The following is a 27,734-nucleotide window of genomic DNA, read 5'->3' as shown; positions in this document are numbered from 1 at the left end:
AGGGGCTGCTGCAAAGGGAGCTGCTGTACAGGGAGGAGCCTGTTGCATAGGGAGCTGCCGTACAGGGGCTGCTGTACAGGGGCCTATTACATAGGGAGCCGCTGCATGAGGAGCTGCTGTACAAGGGGCCTGCTGCGTGGGGAGCTGCTGTACAGGGGCCTGTTGCATGGGGAGCTGCTGTACAGGGGCTGCTGCAAAGGGAGCTGCTGCGTGGGGAGCTGCTGTACAAGGGGCCTGTTGCATGGGGAGCTGCTGCATGGGGAGCTACTGTACAAGGGGCCTGCTGCATGGGGAGCTACTGTACAAGGGGCCTGCTGCATGGGGAGCTACTGTACAAGGGGCCTGCTGCATGGGGAGCTACTGTACAAGGGGCCTGCTGCATGGGGAGCTACTGTACAAGGGGCCTGCTGCATGGGGAGCTACTGTACAGGGGCCTGCTGCATAGGGAGCTGCTGTACAGGGGCCTGCTGCATAGGGAGCTGCTGTACAGGGGCTGCTGCATAGGGAGATGCTGGTGGGGAAAGGAAAGGAGCAAGCACCAAAAAACAAGGGTAGAAATGTAGATTTAGGTCCAACTCTAAAAACTGACCTAAACACTACATTAAAGAATTTGGAATTTATTCCGTGGGCAGAAGAGAAATGTTAGGTTTTTAGCATGAGAATGACATGGTACGCCTGGGTTTTTGTGAGATCACTGTGGCGACAGCGTGGAGAATGTCTTGATGGGCCTGGAAGCAGAGAGACCAGTTGAGAGGCCAACACCACAGAAAAGGTGGAAGAAGATGAGGGCTTGGACTGAAGCAGAGAACAGAGGGAATAGAGCAGGTACACATTCAAGAAATACTTGGTGCTTTGAATCAACACATTTAGATGATTAATTAAACATGGAGAACCGAAGAAGGAGGAAGAATCAAAGATGACGATTCCAAGCCTCTAGGCTGCTCACCTGAGGTGGGGGAGTCAGGAGGAGAGGCAGTTCAGGACAGGGGGAAGTTGAGGAATACTGTTTTGACCATGTTCAGTCTGAGGAACATATTGGACTGGAGGGGAAACCTGTAAATGTAATTATGGGACTGAGGAACAAGTTTGATTGTAATTCCAAGTCATCAGCAGCACTTAGAAGACAGCCGTGGAAGAGTATCTTGTGCGCTAGTAAGGGGTTGGGGTTCTTGCTAAGCCTCTCTCAGTTGGTCTTAAATATAAGCAGGAATGGAGTTCATGATGGATTCCAACCTCAGTGGGTCTCAGGCACCCAGCAAAGGAAGCCAGAGCATCTTCTCTGGTTTAGCCCAAGTAATTGCAAATTTAAAAAAAAAAAAAAGCTGAAGGAAAACCCACAGTGACCAGATAATGAGCTGTACTCCTGCATTTCCTCTCGCTCCTCTCGCCCACAGCCTCCTGATGAACAAGAGAAAGTTTATTTACCACTTCAAAAACGTCCGCTGGGCTAGGGGTCGGCACGAGACCTATCTGTGCTATGTGGTGAAGAGGCGGGATAGCGCCACTTCCTTTTCACTGGACTTCGGTCACCTGCGCAACAAGGTATCAGTGAGTTTGCTTCCCAAGCAGCTGAAAGCTAAAGCTTTCTTTTGCATTTTTGTCTCCACTATATTCCTCAAATCCTTTCTTTTTTCATCCTTTTTCCGTGTTCATCCACCCATATTAGACATGGCCCAAAGGATGTCATTTAATGTCCTCCCCAATCTTGCTGGGCATCCTAATGCTAGGCCTTCCTTCAATGCCAAGAACAACTGCCCCCAAACTTTCCTCCCCTTTCTCCAGCACCTGAATTGCCTTTGAGGTTAATTAAGGTAAGAACATTTTGATCTGGGGGAATATTATCAGCTCATTCAAGCAAAATTTTAACTGTGAAAAACAAATTGGGTCCTTAGAATTTTTGAAATTTTTTTTTTGGAGACAGAGTCTCGCTCTGTTGCCCGGGCTAGAGTGAGTACCGTGGCGTCAGCCTAGCTCACAGGAACCTCAAACTCCTGGGCTCAAGCGATCCTCCTGCCTCAGCCTCCCGAGTAGCTGGGACTACAGGCATGCACCACCATGCCCGGCTCATTTTTTCTGTATATTTTTTAGTTGTCCAGGTAATTTCTTTCTATTTTTTAGTAGAGACGGGGTCTCGCTCTTGCTGAGGCTGTTCTCGAACTCCTGACCTCAAGCGATCCTCCCGCCTCAGCCTCCCAGAGTGCTAGGATTACAGGCATGAAGAATTTTTGAAAATTAAGGAAGAAGAATTTAGGGGAAATTAACAGAGACTCAATTCTGTTTTCCAAATGATTTCTATTCCCTCCTATTAACATAGATCCCAGGCCAGTGAATGTATTCAACATGGTGATCCCCAGAAACTCAGAGAAGTCTCGGCTGATTGATTATTTAAATCAATCTTTCAGCTGCCTGAGAGAATTACATTTCCAAGAAGCTTCTTCACCAAAATCCAGATGGGCTTACATAAGCTCCTGCCTGTGGATATCTCCTGACATGCTGTGACATGTAGTCTTGGTGGAATCCCAGGGAAGAATCTGTGGGGTGGAATGTCATTGTCTGGATCACTGCTTGGTGGCTATTTTACTAAGCAATTTTCTTTGCCTACATTTGTATTGAGTAATTTACCTCGTCACTATTATTTTACATTCCAATCTCTTTTGTATTTGGTAGCATGATACATTCTATTTATAGAAGGCTTTGATTTTACCAAGCACTGTCAGTTACCTCTCATTTAATGCTCACACCAACGGAACGTTTTACAGTTGAGGAAATAGAAGAACCAAGAGTTCAGTAACTTGTCTAAGTCACAGCAGTAGTGGAGCCGGAATATGGAACCTAGGTCTTCATATCCTGGGACTAATCACTTTTCTGCAATACTAGGTGTACCTGTTATATCTCACTATTGCAATTATTATCACAATCACAGAGATCACATAATGAGCAGACACATTATTTAATTGCTCTTAGCGCGTTGTAGTGCCTATTCTCTTACAGCATCCGCCTGTCTGCCTCACCATAATCTCTTTTCCCTCTTCAGATCCTCCCAACTGGTCCTCACGAACTGTCCCGCCTCCACCTAGTGGTCTAGGTGTGTTTCCACAGCAGGCATTTTCAAGCTATTTTCCTTCTCCTCAAAAGGAGCAAAAGAGTAACTTCACAAACATAAATCTCTGCTGAGGTAGTGGGATGCTGCTTCCTCCCAGTTCAACTCACTTCATCCTCTTCATTGCACAAAAAATTCCATTGCCTTTCTTCACTCCGCAGGACGAGTGCTACAAAGGGCTTTGGCTCCCCACCCCCTGGTGTGCTTTTTTGAGCAAGTCACTTAACCTCTCTGTAACACAAGGACAATAACTGCAAGCGCCCCAAAAGGTCATTGTGGAAGGGAATGACTGCAAAGCTACCAGAACAGCGATGAAGCTCAATGAACGTCAGTCATCTGAGCCGTCTGCTCTCTCCCCAGGCGGGTTGCCACGTGGAATTGCTCTTCCTCCGCTACATCTCGGACTGGGACCTGGACCCTGGCCGGTGCTACCGCGTCACCTGGTTCACCTCCTGGAGCCCCTGCTACGACTGTGCCCGACACGTCGCCGACTTTCTGAGAGGGAACCCCAATCTCAGTCTGAGGATCTTCACCGCGCGCCTCTACTTCTGCGACCGGGACCGCAAGGCTGAGCCCGAGGGGCTGCGGCGGCTGCACCGCGCCGGGGTCCAAATCGCCATCATGACCTTCAAAGGTGCGGAGCGGGGACCCTTCTGCGCGGGCTCAGCGCAGCAGACAGCATTCCGGGGTTGCAATGCGGAATGAGATGAGTCAGTGGGGAAGTTCAGGGGGGGGAATCGTGCGAGGGTTCGGGTCAACCTCTGGAGCCAAAATTGCTGATTAGAAATCGAGGAAATAAGTGAATGGCTCGGAGACGAGGCCCTGGGGGGATGAGAAAGCCGGGCCAGGGTTTTCTTTCCTTTCCCTCCACAGGAGACCTGAACGATCTTCTACCCCACCCCACCCCACCCCACCCTTTTTTTCTTTTAAAGATTATTTTTACTGCTGGAATACTTTTGTAGAAAATCATGAAAGAACTTTCAAGGCCTGGGAGGGGCTGCATGAAAATTCAGTTCGTCTCTCCAGACAGCTTCGCCGCATCCTTTTGGTAAGGGGCTTCCTTGCTTCTCATCTTCTTTTCTCTCTGTAGTCTTTTCCTAGCGCCTCATATATTTCTTACAGTTTATTATATATTATTTATTTATTTATTTATGTAAGACAGGGTCCTGCTCTGTCACCCAGGTTGGAGTGCAGTGCTGTGATCATAGCTCACTGAAGCCTTAACTTCTGGGCTCAAGTGATCCTCCCACCTCAGCCTCCCAAAGTGCTGGGATTACAGGCATGAGTCACCACACCCTGCCTCCTCTTTTTACTTCCTCCTGTTAGGTCCGGAGCTGAGATGGAGACACACCAAGCCTCAGGTGTAGCAAAATGCTGTGTGGTTTTTTTTTTTTTTTTTTTTTTGTTTGTTTGTTTGTTTTGAGCAGATGGGTGGAGGCCGAAAAAAGCGTCCATCACGTCCATCAGGAGGCAAGGGAAAGCCTTGGCTTTTGTAGAGCGTTTTTCCAGGCGGAGTGGGTGACACCTGCAGAGATAGGGGAGGGGGTAGCTTCGTTCTTCTCAGGGGGGATAGGGATGTTGGTGTCTGCAGCTGTCTGTGGTCGAAGTTAGATTTACAACCTCTGGCTCTCCAGACCCCTGCGGCTTCTGTTTCACAGGCTTTATGATCACTATCTAAGTATTGCGTCCTATTTTGGGTTCCCAACCTGGAGCAAAATAACACCTCCCAATATACTTTCTTCCAAAATGTTACAAAGCCATCTACTCCGTTTATAAGTCCCTCCAGCGCCAACTCAATTTTGAAGGTGTTCACTCAATTTACTTCTCTCTTTCTCTACAGCCCCTGTATGAGATCGATGACTTACGAGATGCATTTCGTACTTTGGGACTTTGATGGCAACTTCCAGCAATGCCACCTACAATGAAATACCTCTGCTGAAGATAGTGGATAAAAGAACAATCCTTCAAGTCTTCTCTGTTTTTCATAAAAATATATATATATATATTTGTATATGACTCTTCAAAAATAACTATGTCTTGAAAATAGAGAAGGAACACAGGCCCACCTGGGTGATGCTGACAATGGTGCAGTTTTGAATGCAACATTGACCCCTGCTGGGAACAACAGAATTGCAGGACTTGGGAGCATCCTAAAATGTCAATGTTCTATGACTTTTAGGCAGGATGAAAGCTGAAGGCAGATCCTAAAGAGCATGGTGAGAGGATATCAAATGTTTTGCTATCAGTGTCCTTTATTATTTGATTCATTTGAATTGCCAGTGGTGTTAACGATAGATTTTTCTACTCCTTTCCCTTGAGGTTTACTTTCAAGTAACACAATCTCTTCTATCAAGCCATGATCTATAGTTTCTCCTAATGAGAGGATCTGGGTGGTTGTAACCCAGATCATCTCTCCAAAGCATTAATATCCCAACATGTGCTGTATATTTTAATTGTCAGAGGCATATTTTTATGTTTGTATGTGAGAAGATTTTCTTAGGGGAGAGAGGGAGGATGTACGGACTACTTATGGTCACCTTCGAGCTATTTTAATAAAGGATCTCAAGATAGATATGAGGACTATGAAGAAGACACTCTAACCATGAGTTGATGCCTCAAGTAGCAAATCCTCTGGAAGTACAGACTCTTTTAAAGAAGTCCATAATTTAGAAATACCCACAAACTTCACACTTAATATTAGTAACACTCGCAATAAAGTTGCTTGAATGTTGAGAAGAGAAAAAAATCTGTTCTCTTTGGGAGGTCTTTTAACCTCAGCAATGCCAACCAGGTCAAGGTTTTCTACCTTTTGTATGTGTGTGATACTTCTTCCAAAGATCTGTTAACTATATAAGAGTGTTACAAAAGAATAATAAAGCTGGGCATGGTGTTGGGTGCCTATAGCCAGAGCTATTGGGGCAGGGGGGTGAGGTGGAAGGATCGCTTGAGCCCAGGAGTTTGAGGCTAGCCTGGGCAACATAGCAAGACCCCATCTCTATAAAAAAAGAAAAAAGAATATGTATATGGGAGAAGGGAAGGATGAAAGGGAATTGCAAGGAAATCGTACATTATCCAGCAAAATGGAGGGAGCCAATAAAAGCTACATATTTGTGCCTCTTGGTGCCTATTTATCCCTAACAATTATCTTTGCCAATAAGAAAAATATTCAGAATAACCATATCCTTGTGTAGTTATTACCTCGCAATCCTTACAATGCAGATGAATAGATCCACAGGAAAACTTGTAGACACAACTGTATTATTTTAATCTTATTGTACATAAGTTTGTGAAAGGGTTAAATGTTAAAAATTGTTACTTCATGTATTCATTTGTATTTTATATTAGGCTAGATAGTGTCTGATGATATCTTTGTTATAATTTCCTTTTCTGATATTTTGAAATGGATTCCTAAAGTCTCATGAATTTATAACTTTAGAAATGATTCTAATAACAAAGCACACAATTGTAACATAGTCTAACCTTGTATGCTATGAAGCCATTTCTCTCTTGACTTTTAGTGAATTTTTACCACAGCAAATTTGGTTCTGGCTCATTTTCAATCAACTAAATAAATGACAAATAAGTTTGGAAGTTCTGAAAATAAAATACTGAATGAAATAATACAAAACTCATTTATAATAAGTAAAAATAAGAAGCTAGTATGATGGAATAAACTTGAGTGTCCGAAAATGAACCCATACATCCATGGTCAACCAGTTTTGACAAGGGTACAAGGACCATTCCATGGGGAAATAATAATCTTGTCAATACACGGTGCTGGGTCATGCGAAAGAATGAATTAGGGCCTCTACCACACACCATATACAAAATTTAACTCAAAATTTATCAAATACCTAAATGTAAGAGCTGAAACTATAAAGTCTTAGAAGGAAACATAGGTGAAGATCTGTATGACCTGGGATCAAGCAACAGTTTCTTAAATATGACACTAAAAGCACAAGCAACAAAAGAAAAAAAAAATAGATGAATTAAATTTCATCAAAATTAAAAAAAAAACCTTTGTACACCAAAGGATGCTAGTAAGAAAGTGAAAAGACAACCCACAGGATGGGAGAAAATAATTTGTAAATCATGTATCTGATAAGAGTTGTGACATTATGAATTATGTTTTAATCCACGGTCCCTGTCTCATAACTCCCATAGCCCTTGTTAAAGTCTGAAGTTATAATGTCGGGGTGCTTTAGGCCTCTGAAGCAAAAATTTCTCTCTGAGTTTCTCCTGTCCTCCTGTCTCTGGTCCCTCATTCTCCCCCAAGGCTAGCCATAGAAACTAGGATCCCTCTTCCATAACGCAGGTCACAGAAACCAGAACTCCTTTTCCCCAATACCAGCCATAAGACATAAAAATAGGCCAGGAGTGGTGGCTCATGCCTATAATCCTAGCACCCTGGGAGGCCAAGGCAGGCGGGCTGTTTGAGCTTGGGAGTTCGAGAAGAGCCTGAGCAAGAGTGAGACTCCATCTCTACTAAAAAATATAGAAAGAAATTAGCTGGACAACTAAAAATATATACAGAAAAAAATTAGCTGGGCATGGTGGCACACGCCTGTAGTCCCAGCTACTCCAGAGGCTGAGGCAGGAGGATCGCTTGAGCCAAGGAGTTTAAGGTTGCTGTGAGCTAGGCTGATGCCACGGCACTCTTGCCCGGGCAACAGAGCAAGACTGTGTCTCAAAAAAAAAAAAGACCTAAAAATATTATTCTACCCTCCCATACCTTTCTGCATAAAAACTGCACATAAAGAAATATTCTGACCTACCTCGTTTCATTGTAGGTCACAGGCCCTCCCTCATTCCAGAGAGGGTCCTGCCCCACACCCTGGGGGAAGGAATGCTGCACAGAGAGGCCAAGAAGAATCTGAACAGACAGCTCTTGCTGGGTTTCCCCACTCAGTCTGTTACAGCAAAATTGACCGGGAACAGACCCAGACCGAGAGGCAGACTGAAGTACAGCAAAACAGGTTTATTACGCCGCCGGTGGACTCAGAGGGGACTCGCCACCAAATTCTCAGCCCCGAACAAAGAGTATAAGGGTCTTTTATACATTTTGTTTTTAAGGGAGGGAATAGGTCTCAGTTGACAGTTGCAATATGGTTATCTTCAGTGGGGCCAGGATCAGCCACCTTGGTTCCTGGTACGGGAGTTGCTGCAAGCAGCGAGAGAGTGATGGCTGTTAGGGGAGACAGCAGGGGTGGGGGCTTGTCAGTGGGTTTTCTACTTCAAGTCTACCAATGTCAGATCATACCTTTATTGTCTACACCGCGGTCCATGTTTCAGTCGTGTCAATCCAATGAAGTCTCCATAAAAGGCCCAAGAAGTCAGGGTTCAGGGAGCTTCTGGATAGTTAAATAGAACAGCCGAAGGCTTACGGGGCAAGTGAACAAGAACTCATCCACGTGCTGGGAGTTGGTGCACCCGGACTCCAGGGGGACAGAAGTTTCTGTGCTGGGGACCCTTCCAGACCTCACCCTACATATGTCTTCATCTGGCTGTTTATTTGCATCCTTTGTAACAAACCAAAGCACGGCCCTGGGTCCTGTGAGTCCACCTAGCAAGTTAATCGAACCCAAAGAGGGGATCGTAGGACCCCCCCCCCAACTTGAAGCTGGTTGGTCAGGAGTTCCAGAGGCCCAGACTTGTGACTGGTGGGCAGGAGGAGGGTAGTCTTTGGGACTGAGCCCTCAACCCGTGGGATCTGATGCTATCTCCAGGTGGACGGTGTCGGAATTGAATTGGAGGACACCCAACCGGTATCTGCCGCAGAACTGACTGCTTGCTTGGTATATGGGGAGAAACCCACACACATTTGGTCACAGAAGTCTTCTGTGTTGATTGTTTTTGTGGTATGAGAGCACAGGAAAAACAGTTTGTGTGTTTTTTCCACTTAGTGGGCTAGTATCCAGAATTCATAAAGAATTCTCATAACTCAACAAAAAAAGACACAAATCTAATTTAAAAAATGGCCAAAGACTTGAGCGATATTTCTCCAAAGATTTACAAATGGCCAATAAGCACATGAAAAGATGCTCAATATCATTAGTTTCAAACTCCTGGCCTCAAGAGATCCTCTTTCCTCGGCCTCCCAAAGTGCTAGGATTACAGGTGTGAGCCATTATGCTCAGTTCAGTATCATTAGTCATGTGATTGAAACCACAATGAGATACTACTTCATATCCAGCAGGATGGCTATAAACAAAAAAATAAATAATAACAAGTGCTGGAGAAGTTGGAACCCTCATATATTGGTTGGTAGAAATGTAAAGTGGTGTAGTGGTTGCAGAAAACAGTCTGGTTGTTCCTCAAAAGTTAAACATAGAATTACCATCTGACAAAACAGTTCTACTCCTGGGTATGTATCTAAAAGAATTAGAGGCTGGGTGCCATGGCTCATGCCTGTAATCCTAGCATTCTGGTAGGCCAAGGTGGGAGGATTGCTTGAGCTCAGTAATTCAAGATCAACCTGAGCAAGAGTGAGACCCCATCCCTACTAAAAATAGAAAAATTAGCCAGGTGTTGCAGCATGTTCCTGTAGTCCCAGCTACTTGGGAGGCTGAGGCAGGAGGATCACTTGAGCCCAGGAGTTTGAGACTGCAGTGAGCTACAATGACACCACTGCACTCCAGTCAGGGTGACAGAGTGAGTCTCTGTCTCAAAAAAAAAAAAAAAAAATTGAATCCCTCTTCTCACTCCCCTCATATTAAAAAATAAATAAACACAAAAATAAAAGAATTAGAAACATATGTTCAAGTATCATTAAAAAAGATATATACCAGCCGGGCGCGGTGGCTCATGCCTGTAATCCCAGCACTCTGGGAGGCTGAGGCGGGAGGATTGCTCAAGGTCAGGAGTTCGAGACCAGCCTTAGCAAGAGCGAGACCCCATCTCTACTAAAAAATAGAAAGAAATTAACCGGGCAACTAAAAATATATATAGAAAAAATTAGCCGGGCATGGTGGCACATGCCTGTAGTCCCAGCTACTAGGGAGGCTGAGGCAGGAGGATGGCTTGAGCCCAGGAGTTTGAGGTTGCTGTGAGCTAGGCTGACGCCATGGCACTCTAGCCGGGCAACAGAGTGAGACTCTGTCTCCAAAAAAAAAAAGAAACATATGTTCAAACAAAAACTCATATATGAATGTTCAAAACAGCAATATTCATAGTAGGCAAAAAGCAGACACACCCAAATGTCTATCAACTGAAGAATGAACAAAATCTTATCTGTCTATAGGTAGATAAGTAGTATATGTATAAAATGGAATTTTATTCAGCCATAAAAAGAAATAAAGTACTGATATAAGCTACATGGATGAAACTTCAAAACATGCTATGTGAAAGAAGTCAGACAAAAAAGGCCACATACTACATGATGACATTTATATGAAATGTTCAGAACAGGAAAATCCATAAAGACAGAAGGATTTGTGATTGCCATTGGCTGGGGAGAGGGAGGAATTGGGATTGTCTACTTAAAGTACGTGGCTTTTTTTTTTCTGGGGTGACAAAAATGGTCTGGAATTAGTGGAATTATGTAAATTTTACCTTAAATTTTTAAAAAGTCAGTATGACTTTGGAGCCAGGCAAACCTAGATTTGAATTCTGGTTCCTTGTGACAGTGGGCAAGATAATTAACCTCTATAAAGCCTTATTTTCTCATCTGTAAAATGGGTATGATAATGTTAACATTTCACATGTTTTTTTAGTGTTAAATTGGAAGATAACAGAAAGCTGGTACTATGAGCATTGCCATCCTTTCTGTTTGCAAGACAGAAACCTAGAAATCACCCCTGACGTCACCCTCTGCCCCATAGCCAGTTGTGTAGACTTTCTATCTCCTTTACTGCCACCTGAGAGAGATGAAAAGGAAACAGCCCCTGAGTGTTGAAAGCTGGCTCAACACTCATAGCCAGGCCACATTATTTTCTTGTTGGACACAAACAATCTTATAGAATACCAACCTCAGACAAGGTTACTCTGAGACGGTGGTAAAATAAGAGAAAGCAAAGCCATTTCATAATTCTGTCTAAACACAGACAAGGTCACTGCACTGCCCACAAAATATCAAACACTCCCTCTCTTGGCTAAAATGAGTAACTGCTACTTCTCTACTAATTACTGCTTTATCCTTGTCCTGTTCTGCCCTCCCCAGAGGTAAGGCTTATTCACATACCCAACCATGGAATTGACCCCATTCCCTAACGCCATCTGATCCAGAACAAATCTTCATTTTCTTTCACCTTCCCCTCAAATCTCCTAATGAAAGCCCAAATTCTATAACTGGTTCTTTCTAACACTCTCTCACTGAGACACCTCAGGGCTCATGGCTCCCATGACGTGTGTCCTTCCTACTGCAATGAGTAAGAAACCAAGGTGTGTTCCTGGTGGTCTTTGGCTGGAATACATTGACACACCTCAGTTCAAACCATTGACATCCCTTGCTTAGTCTATTGCAGTAGCCTGTGGTATTCTTATTACACTTTACTGAGAATCACTCTGTGGTAGAGAAAATAATTATTTTTAAGATTTCATTAGACATAAATACTGAATCTGTTAATTATTCATTCATTCTTCCAAATATTTACTGACCAACTATATTATTAATATGTGCACGGCATTGTGACCAACATCATGGAGAAATACGAAATTTTTTTTTAATTTATAAAAGCACAAAGTCCCTGCTTTCAATAAGCTTTGACAAGCCATGTACGTGGAGAAAATACTAGATAGAATTTTAAAATGGAAGTTGGGGCAGAGCAAGGTGGCTCTCACCTGTAATCCCAGCACTCTGGGAGGCCAAGGCCAGAGGATCACTTGAGGTCAGGAGTTCAAAACCTGTTCGAGACAACCTGAGAACAAGAGGGAGACCCTACCTCTACCAAAAATAGAAAAAATTAGCCAAGTGTGGTGGCATGAGCCTGTAGTCCCAGCTACTCAGGAGGCTGAGGCAGGAGGATCACTTGAGCCCAGGAATTTCAGTTTGCAATAAGCTATGATTATGCCACTGTCCTCCACGCAGGACAACAGAGTGAGACTCTGTCTCAAAATAAATAAATAATAAAATGAAAGTTGGGGAATTTTTCATCACAGAAAGTGCTATTTACAGTATTTTGTAACTTAAATAAATGTTCAACTTATTAAAGATACAAATTTAGTACCTAAGTTTTAAGCTTTTATTTCAAACTTTAAAATTGTGTTATATGATTTACAAATCTACTTTTTTGTATGGAATGACAACCATTTTCACTTGTTCTTTATTATTAGAGCAATTCAAGATAGAGACTAAACTATTTTATTTTATTTTATTTTTTGAGACAGGGTCTCACTCTGTCACCCGGGCTGGAGTGCAGTGGCATGATCATAGCTCACTGCAGCCTCAAACTCCTGGACTCAAGTGATCTTCCTGCCTCAGCCTCCTGTTAACGGAAAAAAAATCCAAACTCTGTAAAATAATTTTAAAGAGATTTATTCTGAGCCAAATTTGAGGACCATGACCCGGAGCCATGCCCAAGAAGCCTTGAGCAAATGGACTCAGTGTGGCTGGGTTACAGTTTGGTTTTATACATTTCAGGGAGACAGGGGTTACAGGTAAAGTCATAAATCAATACATGGGAGGTATACATTGGTTTGGCCCAAAAAGGTGGGCCATCTCGAAGCGGGGAGGGGCATCTTACAGGTTATAGGTGGGTTTAAAGATTCTTTGACTTGTAGTTGGTTAAAGACATGAAGCTTTGTATAAAAGCTTGGAATGTTTTGAGATAAGCTGTTTATCAGAAACAAGCCACCCATACATGTATTTGTTGTGTAAATTGAGGACCTGCAGGTTTGTCTTAAGTACCCTTAGGCCTGTTAATGGGTTACAAAGGATGCCTCCAAGAAGGGGAGGGGCATCATGAGGCATGTCTTGACCTCCCTTCTCATCGCAGGCAATTTAGTTTTGGGATATCCCCTTGGCCAAGAGGGGGTCCATTCTGTAAGCGGATGGGGGGTGAGCCTTGAGATTTTATTTAAGTTCACACTCCCAAGTAGCTGGGACTACTTGTGTGTGTGGGGTGTGTGTGTGTGTGTGTGTGTGTGTGTAAAAGGAGTCTCACTATGTTGCCCAGGCTGGTCTCGAACTCTTGGCTCGAGTGATCCTCCCATCTTGGCCTCCCAAAGTGCTGAGATTACAAGCATGAGCCACTGCACTCAGGCAGAAATTAAATTTTTTTTTTTTTTGGACAGAGTCTTGCTCTTTTGCCCTGGCTAGAGTGCCGTGGCATCAGCCTAGCTCACAGCAACCTCAGACTCCTGGGCTTAAGCAATCTTTCTGCCTCAGCCTCCCAAGTAGCTGGGACTACAGGCATGCACCACCATGCCCAGCTAATTTTTTCTATATATTTTTAGTTGTCCAGATAATTTCTTTCTATTTTTTAGTAGAGATGGGGTCTCGCTCTTGCTCAGGCTGGTCTCGAACTCCTGAACTCAAACAATCTACCCACCTCGGCCTCCCAAGTGCTAGGATTACAGGTGTGAGCCACCGCGCCCAGCTGAGATTAAATTTTTTTAAACAGTCCTATTCACAAATTTGATTATGCTATTTTTAACATTTTAAATTACATTATGTATATTAATATAATTGCTTTTCAACCACGTTAAATGCTTAACACAGCAGATTTACAAGCAGATCTAACAAATTTAACCTATAAAATGGCAAAACAAGGTTTTTTAATTATTCCAAATGTCTCAATACTGTTAACAAGCTTAATCAAATTCTCTAAGAACTTTCATCTCAAAATGCCAAGATCTAATACATCGGATTCTTTAAATTACATTTGCATGTATTTTATCCTGAACTAAAACCAAAAGTATTAATACAATTGATTTTGTAACTGGCTCCATGAACCCCTATATGTTTTCTTCCTCAACTAACTACTTGACCCTTTGAGTTGTTTCTCAGAAAAGCTGAACTCCCGGCCTCAAGCGATCCTCCTGCCTCAGCCTCCCAAAGTGCTGGGATTATAGGGTGAGCCACCACCACTGGCCTGAAAGGATGAATTTTCTACAAGACAAAGGAGTTGAGATGCTGAAGGCCCCTGGGCAGACATCCTGATGCCAAGATTCACCATCCCCCATAACCTGCCCCTAATGCATATAGCCTCTTGTGAGATACACCACGACCTGCCACAAGGCACATGGCCCCCTCCTTTAAAAGCCCATGATATCCCTTAGGGAGAGGATTTGAAACAGCTTCTCCTGTTCTCCCTGCAAGATGTGATGTCTGTCGTATTGCTTTTTGCTTTTTTTTTTTTTTTTGAGATGGAGTCTAGTAGAGTGCAGTGGTGTCAGCTTAGCTCACAGGAACCTCAAACTCCTGGGCTCAGGCAATCCTCCTGCCTCAGCCTCCCAAGTAGCTGGGACAACAGGCACGAGCCACCATGCCCGGCTAATTTTTTCTATTTTTAGTAGAGACAGGGTCTCAGTCTTGCTCAGGCTGCTCTCGAACTCCTAAGCCTAGTGATCCTCCCGCCTTGGCCTCCCAGAGTGCTAGGATTACAGGTGTGAGCCACCGAGTGGCCAAACAGTTGATTCTGATCATCCCATCTTAGCTGAAGACAATCTTGTGACCTCAGTCCCAGACCTCCCTTTACCAGGTCCGAGCTGGGCCATCTCCTGTTGCACAAATGAACAAGACTTACCCTCCCCTCCCAGCCACTGGCCTGAGGCAGGGGTGCAGGCTTTTGTTCTCAAAAAGGAGTGGGGGATGTTTTAAAGAGACAGAAAATATTTTTGCCCTTTTTTCCAGGCCATTCCCTATGTTACACATTCCCCACTCTCAATATTTCCCTTCCATGTCTATGGGAGGAGGGGTGACTACTCTGTTATAGTGTCAAACTCCTAGACTCAAGCAACCTGAGCCACCATGCCCTGCCTGATATTAATCTAATCTAATCTAATCTCTCATTTGTGTACACAAGGTTATATACACAAGGAAATTCATTCCAGCATTGTTTGTAATAGGGAGAAACTAAAAGTAACCCAAAGGCAATAGTTGATTGGTGAATATATTACAGAACAGCCATACTTAGTAAAAGTATGCAGAAATTTAAAAAGAAAGAATGGGAGCCAGGTGTGGTGGCACATACCACTATTCCCAGCTACTTGGCAGGTTTAGAAGGGAGGATCTCTGGGAGAAAAATTGGATGAGAGAAAGGAGGTGGAGGAAAGGGAACTTTCATTTTTAACCCCATAGACTTCTGCAAAAAAGTATAAGTTGTGAATTTTCAATAATTAAAATTAAAGAAAAGACATACTATTTAAAACTTAGGGCATGGCCAGGTGTGGTGGCTCATGCCTGTAATCCTAGTACTCTGGGAGGTTGAGGTGGGAGGATCGCTTAAGGTCAGAAGTTTGAGACCAGCCTGAGCAAGAGCGAGATCCCTTCTCTACTGAAAATAGAAAGAAATTAGGTGGGCAACTAAAAATAGAAAATATTAGCTGGGCATGGTGGTGTGCGCCTGTAGTCCCAGCTACCCTGGAGGCTGAGGCAGGAGGATCACTTGAGCCCAGGAGTTTGAGGTTGCAGTCAGCTATGATGATGCCACGGCAATCTAGCCAGGGCAACAGAGCAAGACTCTGTCTCAAAAAAGAAAAAAAAAAAAGACTTAGAGCACAATGGAAATTTTGTTATTTTATATTATCTGGTATTTACTTACTAACATATAGCATGTTCCACAGATTTAAGTTGAGAAAATTTCAGTAAAATAGGTATAGCAGAGGGATTGGCATGGGTCTTTGAGTGTCAAAAACTTTCTTTCTTTCTGAGTTGGGTTTTGTTAAACTAAATAAAAAAAAAAAATAAAGAAAAAAAAATAAAAACTGTCTTTCTACATGCAACAATCTGGGGCAATAGTCACAGAGCTAGCTCTGCAGGAGCCTGTGCCATAACATTCCACAGCAACAGCATCAACCCTGGACAGGCTGGCCTCAGGCACGGAAGGAAGAATGTGACTCTGCATGGAAATGTAATTTAGGGTATAGCCAGAAAATTGTGCAAACACTTCCATACTCATGGATTTGACTACTCAGTAAGGTGTAGAGTAATTTTCCTTATTATTTTAAGACTCTAGCTTATCTTACCCCCACTGCTTGTCTAGACTGCATAATCTCTCACATAGCTCTCAATTTATATCATTACAGAAAACACCGTTCAAGTCCTCCATTTACTGGTCAGTCAGAACCTAGGAGAAAATATGTGTCATTAAGCTGCCAGAGAATATGATTGGTCCACCAACCTTGCCTTCAGAAATCCCACAGAATAATTCATTTCTCTACCAAGAGTATACTATACTGTAGAAGCTCTGGCTCTATACTAGCAACTTGCTCATATTATCACAAACCCAGCAGGAACCACAGAGCCTCCACCAACTTTTTTGTTTGTTTGTTTTTGAAACAGCGTCTCACTATCATTTAGGCTGGAGTGCAACGGCATAATCATAACTCACTGTAATCTCAAACTCCTGGGCTCAAGTGATCCTCCCACCTCAGCCTCCTAATAGCTGGGACTATAGAAGCGCGCCACTACACTCGGCTAATTTTTTAAAACATTTTTTCTTTTTTCACAATAGGACTAAAGCTCTAGTTAAAACATTTTTTGTAGAGACAGGATCTCGCTGTGTGGTCCAGGCTGGTCTCAAATTCCTGGCAATCTCGAAGTCCTTAAGTGATCCTCTTGCCTCTGCCTCCCAAAGTGCTGGGATTATTACAGGTGAGCCACCATGCCTAGCCTGAGCTAGCACATCCAGCCCCAACTTTTAGAAGATGCTTGATATGTTGTAGCACAAAATAAAAGCATCAGGCACCAAGAGATGATCTAAGCTAGAGACATTGACTGGTTTGCTTCTTGATATGTCCCTCCTATCTATTCCAGCCCAAATAGAAAAAAACTGCCCCTTTTCTTTTTTTAAAAATGCTACTTAAGGTGATATAGGTACTAAACTCTTTGGATTCTTCTTTTCAACAACCTCTCTCTAATCAGATATCCCCTTCCTGGCTCTTCTCGTCCACAAACCAGCATCCAGCCCCAGTAAAGGTGAGAAAAAGAGTAGGTACTTGAGGAAGTACTGGCTTTCCTCTATCTCCTTGGCTGTCTCTGACACTTGATGCAGGGGGAAGGGCATGTGACTCAAAGGAAGGTTCTGGGCATTTGCACTCTAGAGCTGGGTGCACAAGAGTTACTTCATTCCATGTGGGTATTCATGTTCAGGGGTGATGTCTGCTTTATTCCTGCATCTGTAAATAATAACAACTCACTAACACATGCATCCACATCCTGGCTAATAAAGACAATCACCAAATATTGCCAATGCCTGCCCCCAAACAGGACACACAAGATCATGGTGGCAAAGGGGGCCAGGAAAGAGGGGAGAGTCCAAATCGGGGCCCACAAATGGCGCTCCTTCGGACTCACCCCCTGTTCTTCTGGATTCCACTCCATATCCTGACCTAATAGACCAGGAGTGGAATCCGCCTCCTCCTTATAACCCTGCTGCAGCCCCCCAGCCCCAGCTGCTGCAGCTCCTCCAGTGGACGGCCCGGTGGACGGGACCGGCAGCGGGCCGCTAGGACGCCAGACCCAAAACCAGTAATGGTTCTCCCCCTGCGTGCAATAGGGCCCCCGAGAGCAGATGGGGAGCAGGCTTACCAATATTGGCCATTCTTGACTAGTGATCTCTATAACTAGAAGTCTCAAAACGCCAACTTCTCGGAAAACCCTAAAGATCTGATTAACCTCTTAGATTCTATTTTGTTCACTCACCAGCCCACCTGGGACGATTGTCAACAACTACTGAAAATTCTTTTGACCACTGAAGAAAGGGAAAGAATACAGGGGGAAACACGGAAACTGGTTCCAGGAGATGACGGCAGACCCACCACTAACCCAGGGATCATAGACCAAGCGTTTCCACTCGAACGACCCCCCTGGGACTACAACGAGGCTGAAGGTTGTAGGAGCGTCTCCGGATCTACCGCCAGACTCTAATGGCTGGTCTCCGGGCTGCGGCACGAAAGCCGACAAATTTGCCTAAGGTAAAAAATATTCGCCAGGGGCCGAAGGAGAGCCTGGTGGCCTATTTAAAAAGGCTAATAGAAACTTTTAGGCAGTATATGCCTATGGATCCCACTGTGGATGAGAGCAAGGCGGCAGTAATAATGGCCTTTATAAACCAGGCAGCCCCCTATATAAAAAAAAAAAAGTACAGAAGATAGATAAGTTATGTAAAAAGACACTGCAGGATCTATTAGAGGTGGCTGAGAAGGTCTACAATAATAGAGAGACCCTGGAAAAAAGGCTAAAAAAAATTAGATAAGAAAATAAAAAATTCCAGGCTGAGAAAGCTAAAAAAGCCAACAAAGAAATGGCCAAGATTCTTCTGGCAGCTACAGGGAGCACGTTAAAAAAAAAAAAAAAAAAAAAAATTCGGCGAAGAAGGGCCGCCCCCATAGGGGAAGGGGAAGGCTAGAAAAAAATCAGTGTGCATGTTACAAGGAAAGGGGACATTGGGCTAAAAAATGCCCCCCAAAAAGGGGGGGCCCAGGGAGGAGAACATCGCCTAAGAGAGTCTTACTAGCAGGGCAAGGAGAACATAACAAATAAAAAAGATGGGGTTCAGACCCCCTCCCCGAGCCCAAGGTAACCTTAGATGAGGAGGGGAGCCCAGTCAGTTTCCTGATAGACACAAGGGCAGAACATTCAGTAATTACTGAAACCACTGCAAAATTGTCCAACAAGACTAGTTGGGTTCAGGGGACAACCAGAACCAGGCTCTACCGATGGACTACCCAGCGAAAGTTAGACCTGAGCTCAGGGCAAGTGAGCCATGCCTTTATGGTCATTCCGGAGTGTCCCACCCCCTTGTTAAAAAGAGACATACTCACAAAACTAAGAGCCCGTATCTATTTTTTTTTTCTTTTTTTCTTTTTTTTTCCCCAAGGCTATTCCATTCAGAAGAGCCCGTATCTATTTAAAATAATAATAATAATAATAACCGATGCTAAGGGGAACCTTATCAGCAGCCCTCGGGTTACTCAAGTCCTGACCCTGGCCCAGGCAGATAAATACCGACTATATCAGCCCATCAGGAAAAAGAGATAGACCACTGGCTTCGAGTTTCCTAAAGCCTGGGCTGAGACAGGGGGAGCAAGATGGGCAAAACATTGGCCTCCTCTCTACATTAAACTGAAACCAGGCGCTGAACCAGCCCGAGTCAGGCAGTACCCCATGCCCCAAGAAGCTAGAGTGGGAATAACGCCCCACATTCGAAGGCTCCTAGATGCCGGGATTCTCCGGAGGTGCCAGTCAGCCTGGAATACTCCCCTGCTGCCAGTGAGGAAACCGGGTGGAAAGGATTATCGGCCTGTGCAAGACCTCAGGGAGGTCAATGCGTGTGTCCTAGACATCCACCCTACGGTTCCCGACCCCTACACCCTACTAAGCTCCCTTTCTCTGACACAAACCTGGTATACCGTCCTAGATTTAAAAGATACTTTTTTCAACCTGGCAGTGGCCCTGCGCAGCCAGGAGATATTTGTCTTTGAGTGGCAGGACGAGGAGAGGGAAATCCAGGGGCAGTTGACATGGACAAGACTACCCCAGGGGTTTAAAAACTCACCCACCTTGTTCAACGAGGCCCTCCACGACAACTTGGGTGAGTACCGTGCCAGCCATCCGGAGGTGACCCTGTTACAATATGTAAATAATCTACTACTAGCTGCCCCAACCCCACAGACCTGCTTAGAGAGCACCAAAGACTTACTCGGGGTGCTGGGGGAGATGGGGTACTGAGCTAATACTACGAAGGCCCAAATCTGCAAGAAAAAAGTCACCTCTCTAAGATATAAAATAAAAAACAGTCAAAGATGACTAACCAAGACAATAAAACAGACTGTGTTAGAGATACCCACTCCTGGCCGAGACCCAGATGGCCCGGAGGGACCTACAAGACCGCCCCCTTGTGAACAGCAACCTGACCTGATTCACGGACAGGAGCAACTTTGTCCGGGACGGACACAGGTACGCAGGGGCGGCCATAGTAAATGGACAAGGCAAACTTATCTGGGCTACACGCCTTCCACAGGGAACATCTGCCCAGAAGGCTGAGCTGGTCACATTGACGGAAGCCCTTCGCCGGGCCCAAAGAAAGAGACTGACAATGTATACGGACAGCTGCTATGCCTTCGGGGCAGTACATATACACGGAGCCCTCTATAAAAAAAGAGGCTTCATCACGGCAGAGGGCAAAAAAATCAAACATAAGCCTAAAATACTTCAATTACTAAAAGCCATCCTGTTACCAAAGACAGTGGCTGTAGTCCACACTCCGGGGCACCAGAAGGGGGACTCCCTAAAAACTCGAGACAACCGGGCCGCGGACACCAAGGCCAAGAGGGCTGTAGAAAGACCTACGCTGACAGATGTCCTACACTTGAGCCTGCCATCCCCAGGGATGGGAGAGATACCCACTCAACCGGACTATTCCAGTACACACATGAACTGGGCCAGAAAAAAACTGCGGGTGACATAAGATAAGGATGGCTAGTTCCAAGATGGAGAGCACCACCTAATAGTTCCTGAAGCCTTGGGGAACCACCTACTGGGACACTTGTACCAGACAACACATCTCGACAAAAAAAAAATGTTACAACTGCTGGACACTACACAACTCAGATTCAAATCACAAGAAAAAATAGCAGAAAACATTGTCAAGAACTGTCGTGTCTGCCAGGTTATGCAGCCGGGAAAAATCTGAAGGACCCATGCAGGTACCAGGGAGCAGGGGAGGCAGCCAGGATTATTTTGAAAAATAAATTTTACGGAGATAAGACCGGGAAAATACAGATACAAGTACTTGCTGGTTATAATAGACACCTTCTGAGGGTGAGTAAAGACTTTTCCTATAAAAAAAAAAAACAAAACAAAAACCCTACTTTCATAGTGACAAAGAAAATGTTTAAAAAAATAATTCCCAGGTACAGACTGCCAGAGAACATAGGGTCTGACAACGGGCCAGCCTTCACAAGTCAAGTTAGTCAAGGGCTCGCCCGGCCTCTGGGGGCAGATTAAAAATTACATTGTGCATATAATCCCCAGGGCTCAGGGCAGATAAAAAAAATTAACAGAACCCTAAAAAAGACTTTGACTAAATTTGTTCTAGAGACTGGCGGGGACTGGGTGACCCTTCTTCCCTTCGCCCTGTTCCAAGCCTGGAACACCCCCTACCATTTAGGCCTAACCCCCTTTAAGATAATATACGGTGCTCTTCCACCTGTGATACCAAAAATAAAATCTGGGGCTCTGCCTAAAAACCCTAAAAAAGTGTTACAGGCTGTACAAGCCCTACAACGGGTTCAGAGCCAGATCTGGCCTGCCCTCCGAGCCATTTATCAAGTCACCCGACAGGAGGGAAAAAAGGTTAACGGACATCCCTACCAGCCGGGAGATTAAATAGAAATAAAACGGCATAATAACAAAACCCTAAAGCCCAGGTAAAAGAAACCTTTTCAGACTATTCTTGTTACCCTCACTGCCCTAAAAATTGACGGAGTAGCGACCTGGGTACACCACTCCCACGTAAGACCTGCCAACAAGGATGAGCAAGAACAGCAGCAAGTTCAGTGGAGAGCCTCGGCGGATCTAGAAAATCCGCTAAAGACCAGACTGACTCTCGTGACAACCAGACCGCCACAGGACCAATGATAAAGACATACGGAATAAAATTACTTGTGGTGACTGTTATATTCATAACCCTTATGAAAAAAACAATGACTGACCCAAATCCCCACATGCCCCATAACCTCACCTAGAAAATCACTAACTTAACAAGCCATAAAGTTTATAATAAGACTTCAAGAATGGCCCCACTAAACACTTGGTGGCCAGACCTATATTTTAATTTAAAAAAAATTAGCCCTCTAAAAAATAAGTAAATAAATAAAGACAAAACCAGAGACAAATATCCATGAGCCGGAATAAGTTTTATGCATGTCCAAGGTTTAAAACAGGGAAAATAAGACTCGCGTGTGGGGAGATCAAGTCTCTCTACTGTGCAGCCTAAAAGTGTGTGACCACCAATGACGAAAAATAAAAATGACAGGTACAACCTCTTTTCATCAAAATATCTTATGTCCGGCCATGCTCGCCAACCAGGTATGCCGCTGACTATAACCTGATACATGTAAAGTTCACAGATAAAAAAAAAAAAAAAAAAAAAGACAGACGGTAAATCTCGGGATTATCCTGAAAAATATATCTCTATCAGCGCCCATATTTTGACACTATGATACAGCTTAAACTAAGAGTTTCTCCCATCTCGGACGCTGTGAGACCCAATCCAGTGCTGAAAAAAACCAAAATAGCCCACGCCCAACGATCGCCCCACTTTCACTTTCAAGGACCCCAGTGGCGGAGGCGACAACACAAGTAACACTCAGAGCAAAGAAGTCAGGAGATCCCTTATAAAAAAATGCTGACGGCAGCATATGAGACATTAAACCGCTCCGACCCCAATGCTACGAAAACTTGTTAGTTATACTATAATATCAGACCCCCTTTCTATAAAACAGTAAAAATAGATGCCCCTTTCAACCGTTGGGGAAAAGAGGCCCCCAGGTCCTACATGTGAGACCGCAAAGGCTCAGGCAGTCACCGGAAATGGAACTTACATAAAAAAAGTGCCCCCTAGCCATACACAGTGTTGTGCCGAAGTCCACCCGTCTGTAAACCAGACTAAAAAAACAAAATGGGTGGTTCCGGCGCTCAATAAATTTATTCTAAAACAGGCCTGACTCCATGCCTCAGCCTGTCTGTCTTTAATGAGTCAGAAAAATTCTACATCATGGTGCTAGTGTTCCCTAAGGTTATTTACCACCAAAAAAATACAATATGTGATACATAGATAAAAGGCACAAAAGACGCAGGGTTGACTAAAAAAAAAAAAAAAAAAAGAACCCTTTACAACAATAACCTTAGCCACCCTTTTTGGCCTGGGCGCAATAACAACAGGGAGAGATATCTCATCCTTAGCGGTACAGCACAAGGAGTTCAATAGTCTAAGGGCCGCCATAGATAAAAATATAGCCAAAAATCAAAAAATCCATCTCCCATTTAAAAAAGTCACTAACCTCACTGTCTGAGGTGCTGCTGCAGAACCAGAGGGGACTAGACCTAATATTCCTCCAACAGGGGGCGCTATGTGCGGCCCTAGGGAAAAAGTGCTACTTCTACACTAACCATAGGGGGATAATAAAAATGTCCATGACTAAAGTCAGGAAAGGACTGACAAAGCAGAGGCGAGAGCATGCATAAACAAACAAACAAACAAACAATAGCTTAAGTCATAGTTCAATAGCTCCCCTTGACAGACTACCTTACTTTCCACTTTATTAAGACCCCTAATTATACTTCTGCTCATCCTCACTTTCGGACCATATATTCTAACTAAATTAATTACCTTTATTAAAAAACAAGCCAATACCGTGCAATTGATGATACTGCAACACCGGTACCAAAGGCTGAGCCGCGATTCCTGCTCAAGAATAAAAAAATACTAGACCCCATATACGAGCAAGAGTGCTCATAAAAACAAAAAAAAAGAGAAAAATATAAAACAAGAAAGAGAGCAGGGGTCTGAAATAGGCCTAATTTCGGTCTCCCTGAGGCGGGTCCTCCCCTTCCCGGAAATGACTCTAATAACAACTAAGAGGTCCTGAGACTCGGAACCAACCAATCAGAGCCAACACGACCTTAGAGCCAACCAATCAGGAGCCAACATGATCAGCCACTCTTAAAGGAACAAATAAACTAAGAGAGGGAGGGGGATAGTGTGCCCAGCGTATATAACCTACTGAAAAATAGAAAAGCTTAATTTTTACCCTAGTGTGGGGTCCTGGTTCACAGAGAAGCCACTGCGTTGGTACTCTGGGCCTTGGATCCTAGCTCCAGCTAGCCAATAAACTCCTTTGCCTTTTGCAGCCTCGGTGACTCTGCCTCTCTGTCCCTGGGCCGAGGAAAACCGGTTCTAACACAGCAAGCAGGGTCTGTGTCGTTCAGGATGGAGGGACCGAAGAGGCACCCCTTTGGCCATCGGTAAGCGGCATCCAACAGGGAACTTGCGGAAAAAAATGGGGAATTCCTCCTCAGCGCCAGAGCATAAATATCGAAAGCTAATTTAGGGACTTTTGCACTCTGTAGGGGTGGAAGTGAAGGAAAGTACTTTAAAACAATTATTTGCTCTGGTGCAGCAGCATTGTTATTGGTTTCAATGTCAGTCAGAAGTGCAACTAAATCTTCATAGCTGGCAGCAAGTAATTAAGGCCTTTCATGTCGCCCACCAGCAAGGTGAGACTATTGACTTAAAAATTTGGACAGTCTGCAGCGCGATCACTCAGGCATTACGTTTGTTGCAGACCGAATCAGAAAAAGCTTATGTGGGTGAAGAACCTGAAAAGGAGCCCTTGCCATCCCGGGCCCCTTCCCCTGAAGAGTTCGGGGATGGGGAGGAGCTACCAGATAAGGATCCTCCCGATGAATTGCCCACTCGTGCAGATATACGAGAATTAATTTCTTTGCTTAAAAAGAGTAAGGTGACTCCAGGCCCTTCACCTTCACCTTCTTTTTCAGCTTATCCAGTTCGGCCTTCTGCCCCTCCAGTGGGACGAAACTTTAGAATTCCTTTTACCCAAGGGCCAGATGATGATTTCCCCCTTCCCCCTGACTTTGATGATCATCCTCTGAAACCAGATCCTAACGTTATTCCCCGATCCTTTGCCTTTCCCATTACTCGTCAAGAAGTGCCTCCCGGCCAAGATCCTAATCTCCCTAATGGAGGATGGAATGTACAATATCAGGCTTTGCAATACAAATTTTTAAAGGATCTCAAACAGGCTGTTCAAGCATATGGACCTCAGTCCCCTTTTGTTACTGGCTTGATTGATGCTTATTCCGGTGCTAATATTTTGTTGGCTATAGATTGGGAACAGCTGGGACAATGGTTTTGGAAAGCCCACAGTGGCTACAATTATGTAGCTGGTGGATGGAAGGGGCCAGAGTACAGGCTCACCTTAACTCGCAGCAGCTGCCTCCGGGGCCCACGGAGGAGCAGCTCGCTGGGACAGGACAGTATGCTAACTTAGAAGCCCAGGCAGCCTTGGGTGATCCAGCCATAAATCAGATTAAATTGATTTTCTTAAAGGTTTGGAGAAAAATTGAGACCTCTGGCTCTTTGGCCCCGTCCTTTGCTAAAACTATACAAAGACCCGCTGAACCTTATACTGATTTCTTGTCACGGATAAGACGCTGTTCAGTGCAGTGTCAGCTCCACCAAAGCAGCTTCTCTTATAATTCAGTCCTTAGCTGTAGAAAATGCCAGTCCAGGTTGTCAGAAAATTTTATGCCCTCTAAAGGCTAGCGGGGCTTCCTTAGATGAATATGTCCGCGCTTGTGCCGTGTTGGTGGCGCTGTTTATCACGCTGCCTTGCTGGCGGGAGCTATTCAGAAAGGCAACAGTAAACTCACCTGTTTTAACTGTGGAAAGGTTGGGCATATAAGGAAAGAATGTAGGCAAGGAGGACATCATAATTCTGGTCCTTGCCCACGAGCCCCTAAACTGTGTGGCAGATGTGGAAAAGGACATCATTGGACTAATGAATGTCGGTCAAAATTTGATAAGGATGGCAATCTGCTCCCACCCATTACTGGGACAAACGGTGGCATGCAGTCGGGAAACTCCCCAAGGGGCCCCTGGCCTCAGGGCCCCAACAACAACCATATGAGACTGCAATTCCAACAATACCCAGTGAGCGATGGGACTGCCCATCAACTGAGCAATCTTTAAAAGTAACTCAGTTATACGCTGCCATGTCTGGTAGTGCAGCTGCTGATCTTTCTGTTGCACAAACCTATACTCTAACCCCTGCTGGTGGCGTTCATAAGTTATCTACACAAGTCTTCGGGCCTTTGCCTGAGGGAAAAGTTGGATTGGTCATAGGGCAGAGCAGCTGCACAGTAAAGGGAATATTTGTCCATTTAGGAGTCATTGATTCAGATTATACTGGTGAAATCCAGATCATGGTCTCTGTTTCCCATACTACTCAGGTTTTTGCTGGCACTCGTATAGCCCAACTTTTGCTGCTCCCATATGTCTCCTTCCCTACCTGTAACATTGAGCGAAAAGGGGGTTTCAGCAATACTGGAACTAAAGTTTTTTGGGAGACTCTTATTCAAGATCCTTGACCTTTTCTCTCTCTCACCATTGGTGGCCGTACTTTTAAGGGTTTAGTGGGGCTGGCGTTTCTATCATATGTTCTGCTCAGTGGCCCCCTGACTGACCCAAAGTTGCGGTTCCTACTGTGCTGTCTGGATTGGGACAGGCTCAATGCGTGTTCCGCAGTAAAGATGCCTGTGATTGTTTAGGACCTAAAGGCCAACAAGCTTCTTTACAGTTTTATATTACTGATATTGCTGTGAATTTACGGGGTCGAGATCTGTTACATCAGTTTAGGACATTTGTAACCATCCCTCACTTATCACCTAATGTTAAAAATATGATGCTAAAGATGGGTTACAACCCCATCCAACATCCTGATGCACAGGATTCTTTAATCGCCACTGCTCAAGAAATTCCTCGAGCCCTCCCCCTGCGGTAGAATACAGATAAGCCTGTAAGGATTGAGCAGTGGCCTCTTGCAAAAGAAAAGCTCCAGGCGTTAAAGTCTTTAGTAGCTGAGCAGCTTGCTGCCGGTCATATTGAACCCTCCACCTCTCCTTGGAATTCTCCTGTTTTTGTTATCAAGAAGAAATCTAGAAAATGGCGATTTCTCACAGATCTTCGGGAAATTAACAAATGTATCCAACCTATGGGCCATTTATAGCCCGGTTTGCCTCTGCCCTCTATGATTCCCACTGGCTGGTCTTTGATGGTCATTGATCTTAAAGATTGCTTTTTTACCATTCCTTTGCAGTCTTCAGATTATGAGCGTTTTGCTTTTACCATCCCAGAATATAATAATGGCCACCCTACTGAGCATTATCAGTGTAGGGTGCTTCCTCAGGGGATGTTAAACAGTCCTACGCTATGTCAGGAATTTGTTGATTGTGCCGTTAATCCCGTTTGTGGCGGCACCCACAAATTGTACTCTATCATTATATGGATGATATTCTTCTTGCAGCACCCTCTTGAGAGATACAGGATACAGCCTTTGTAGATCTTAAGGAGAGTCTCAAACTTTATAATTTAATAATTGCCCCTAAAAAGGTTCAGGACACTCCACCTTTCAACTTCTTAGGGTATTGTCTCTCAGAATCCCAAATACAGCCACAAAAGTTACAAATACGGAGGGATAATTTAAAAATGCTAAGTGACTTTCAAAAACTGTTAGGAGATATTAATTGGCTTCGGCCCTCACTTGGTATACCCACTTATGCTTTACAACATTTGTTTGCTATTTTAGAGGACGATTCTGCTCTCGACAACCCTCGTTGTCTCAACCCTCAGGCTGAAGCTGAGTTGCAATTTGTGGAGCAACGCTTGAGCTCTGGTTTCCTTACGTTTCTTAAACCCTCTCTCCCCATAACTCTTTTTCTTTTCTATAC

At 44.3% G+C, this 27,734-nt stretch overlaps 1 protein-coding gene across 1 annotated transcript; it reads left to right on the top strand.

Annotated features, from left to right (window-relative positions):
* The first annotated feature begins 287 nt into the window (after window positions 1–287).
* On the top strand, window positions 288–4,994 carry AICDA (activation induced cytidine deaminase). The gene is made up of 5 exons (XM_069490470.1): window positions 288–484; window positions 1,395–1,542; window positions 3,461–3,734; window positions 4,033–4,148; window positions 4,941–4,994. The coding sequence occupies exons 1-5, from the start codon at window positions 288–290 to the stop codon at window positions 4,992–4,994; spliced, it is 789 nt and encodes a 262-aa protein (XP_069346571.1).
* The last annotated feature ends 22,740 nt before the right edge of the window (window positions 4,995–27,734 follow it).

This window comes from Eulemur rufifrons, chromosome 16 (genome assembly GCF_041146395.1).
Source record: "Eulemur rufifrons isolate Redbay chromosome 16, OSU_ERuf_1, whole genome shotgun sequence".
NCBI classification, from domain to species: Eukaryota; Metazoa; Chordata; class Mammalia; order Primates; family Lemuridae; genus Eulemur; species Eulemur rufifrons.
This window is presented reverse-complemented; position numbering and strand designations above follow the sequence as displayed.

Coding starts and splice junctions, on each gene's coding strand:
- AICDA (XM_069490470.1), top strand. CDS start 288: ATGGGGAGCTACTGTACAAGGGGCCTGCTGCATGGGGAGCTACTGTAC. Junction 485..1,394: donor CTGCTGCATAGGGAGCTGCT/GTACAGGGGCTG, acceptor TCTCGCCCACAG/CCTCCTGATGAACAAGAGAA. Junction 3,735..4,032: donor CGCCATCATGACCTTCAAAG/GTGCGGAGCGGG, acceptor TTTCTTTTAAAG/ATTATTTTTACTGCTGGAAT.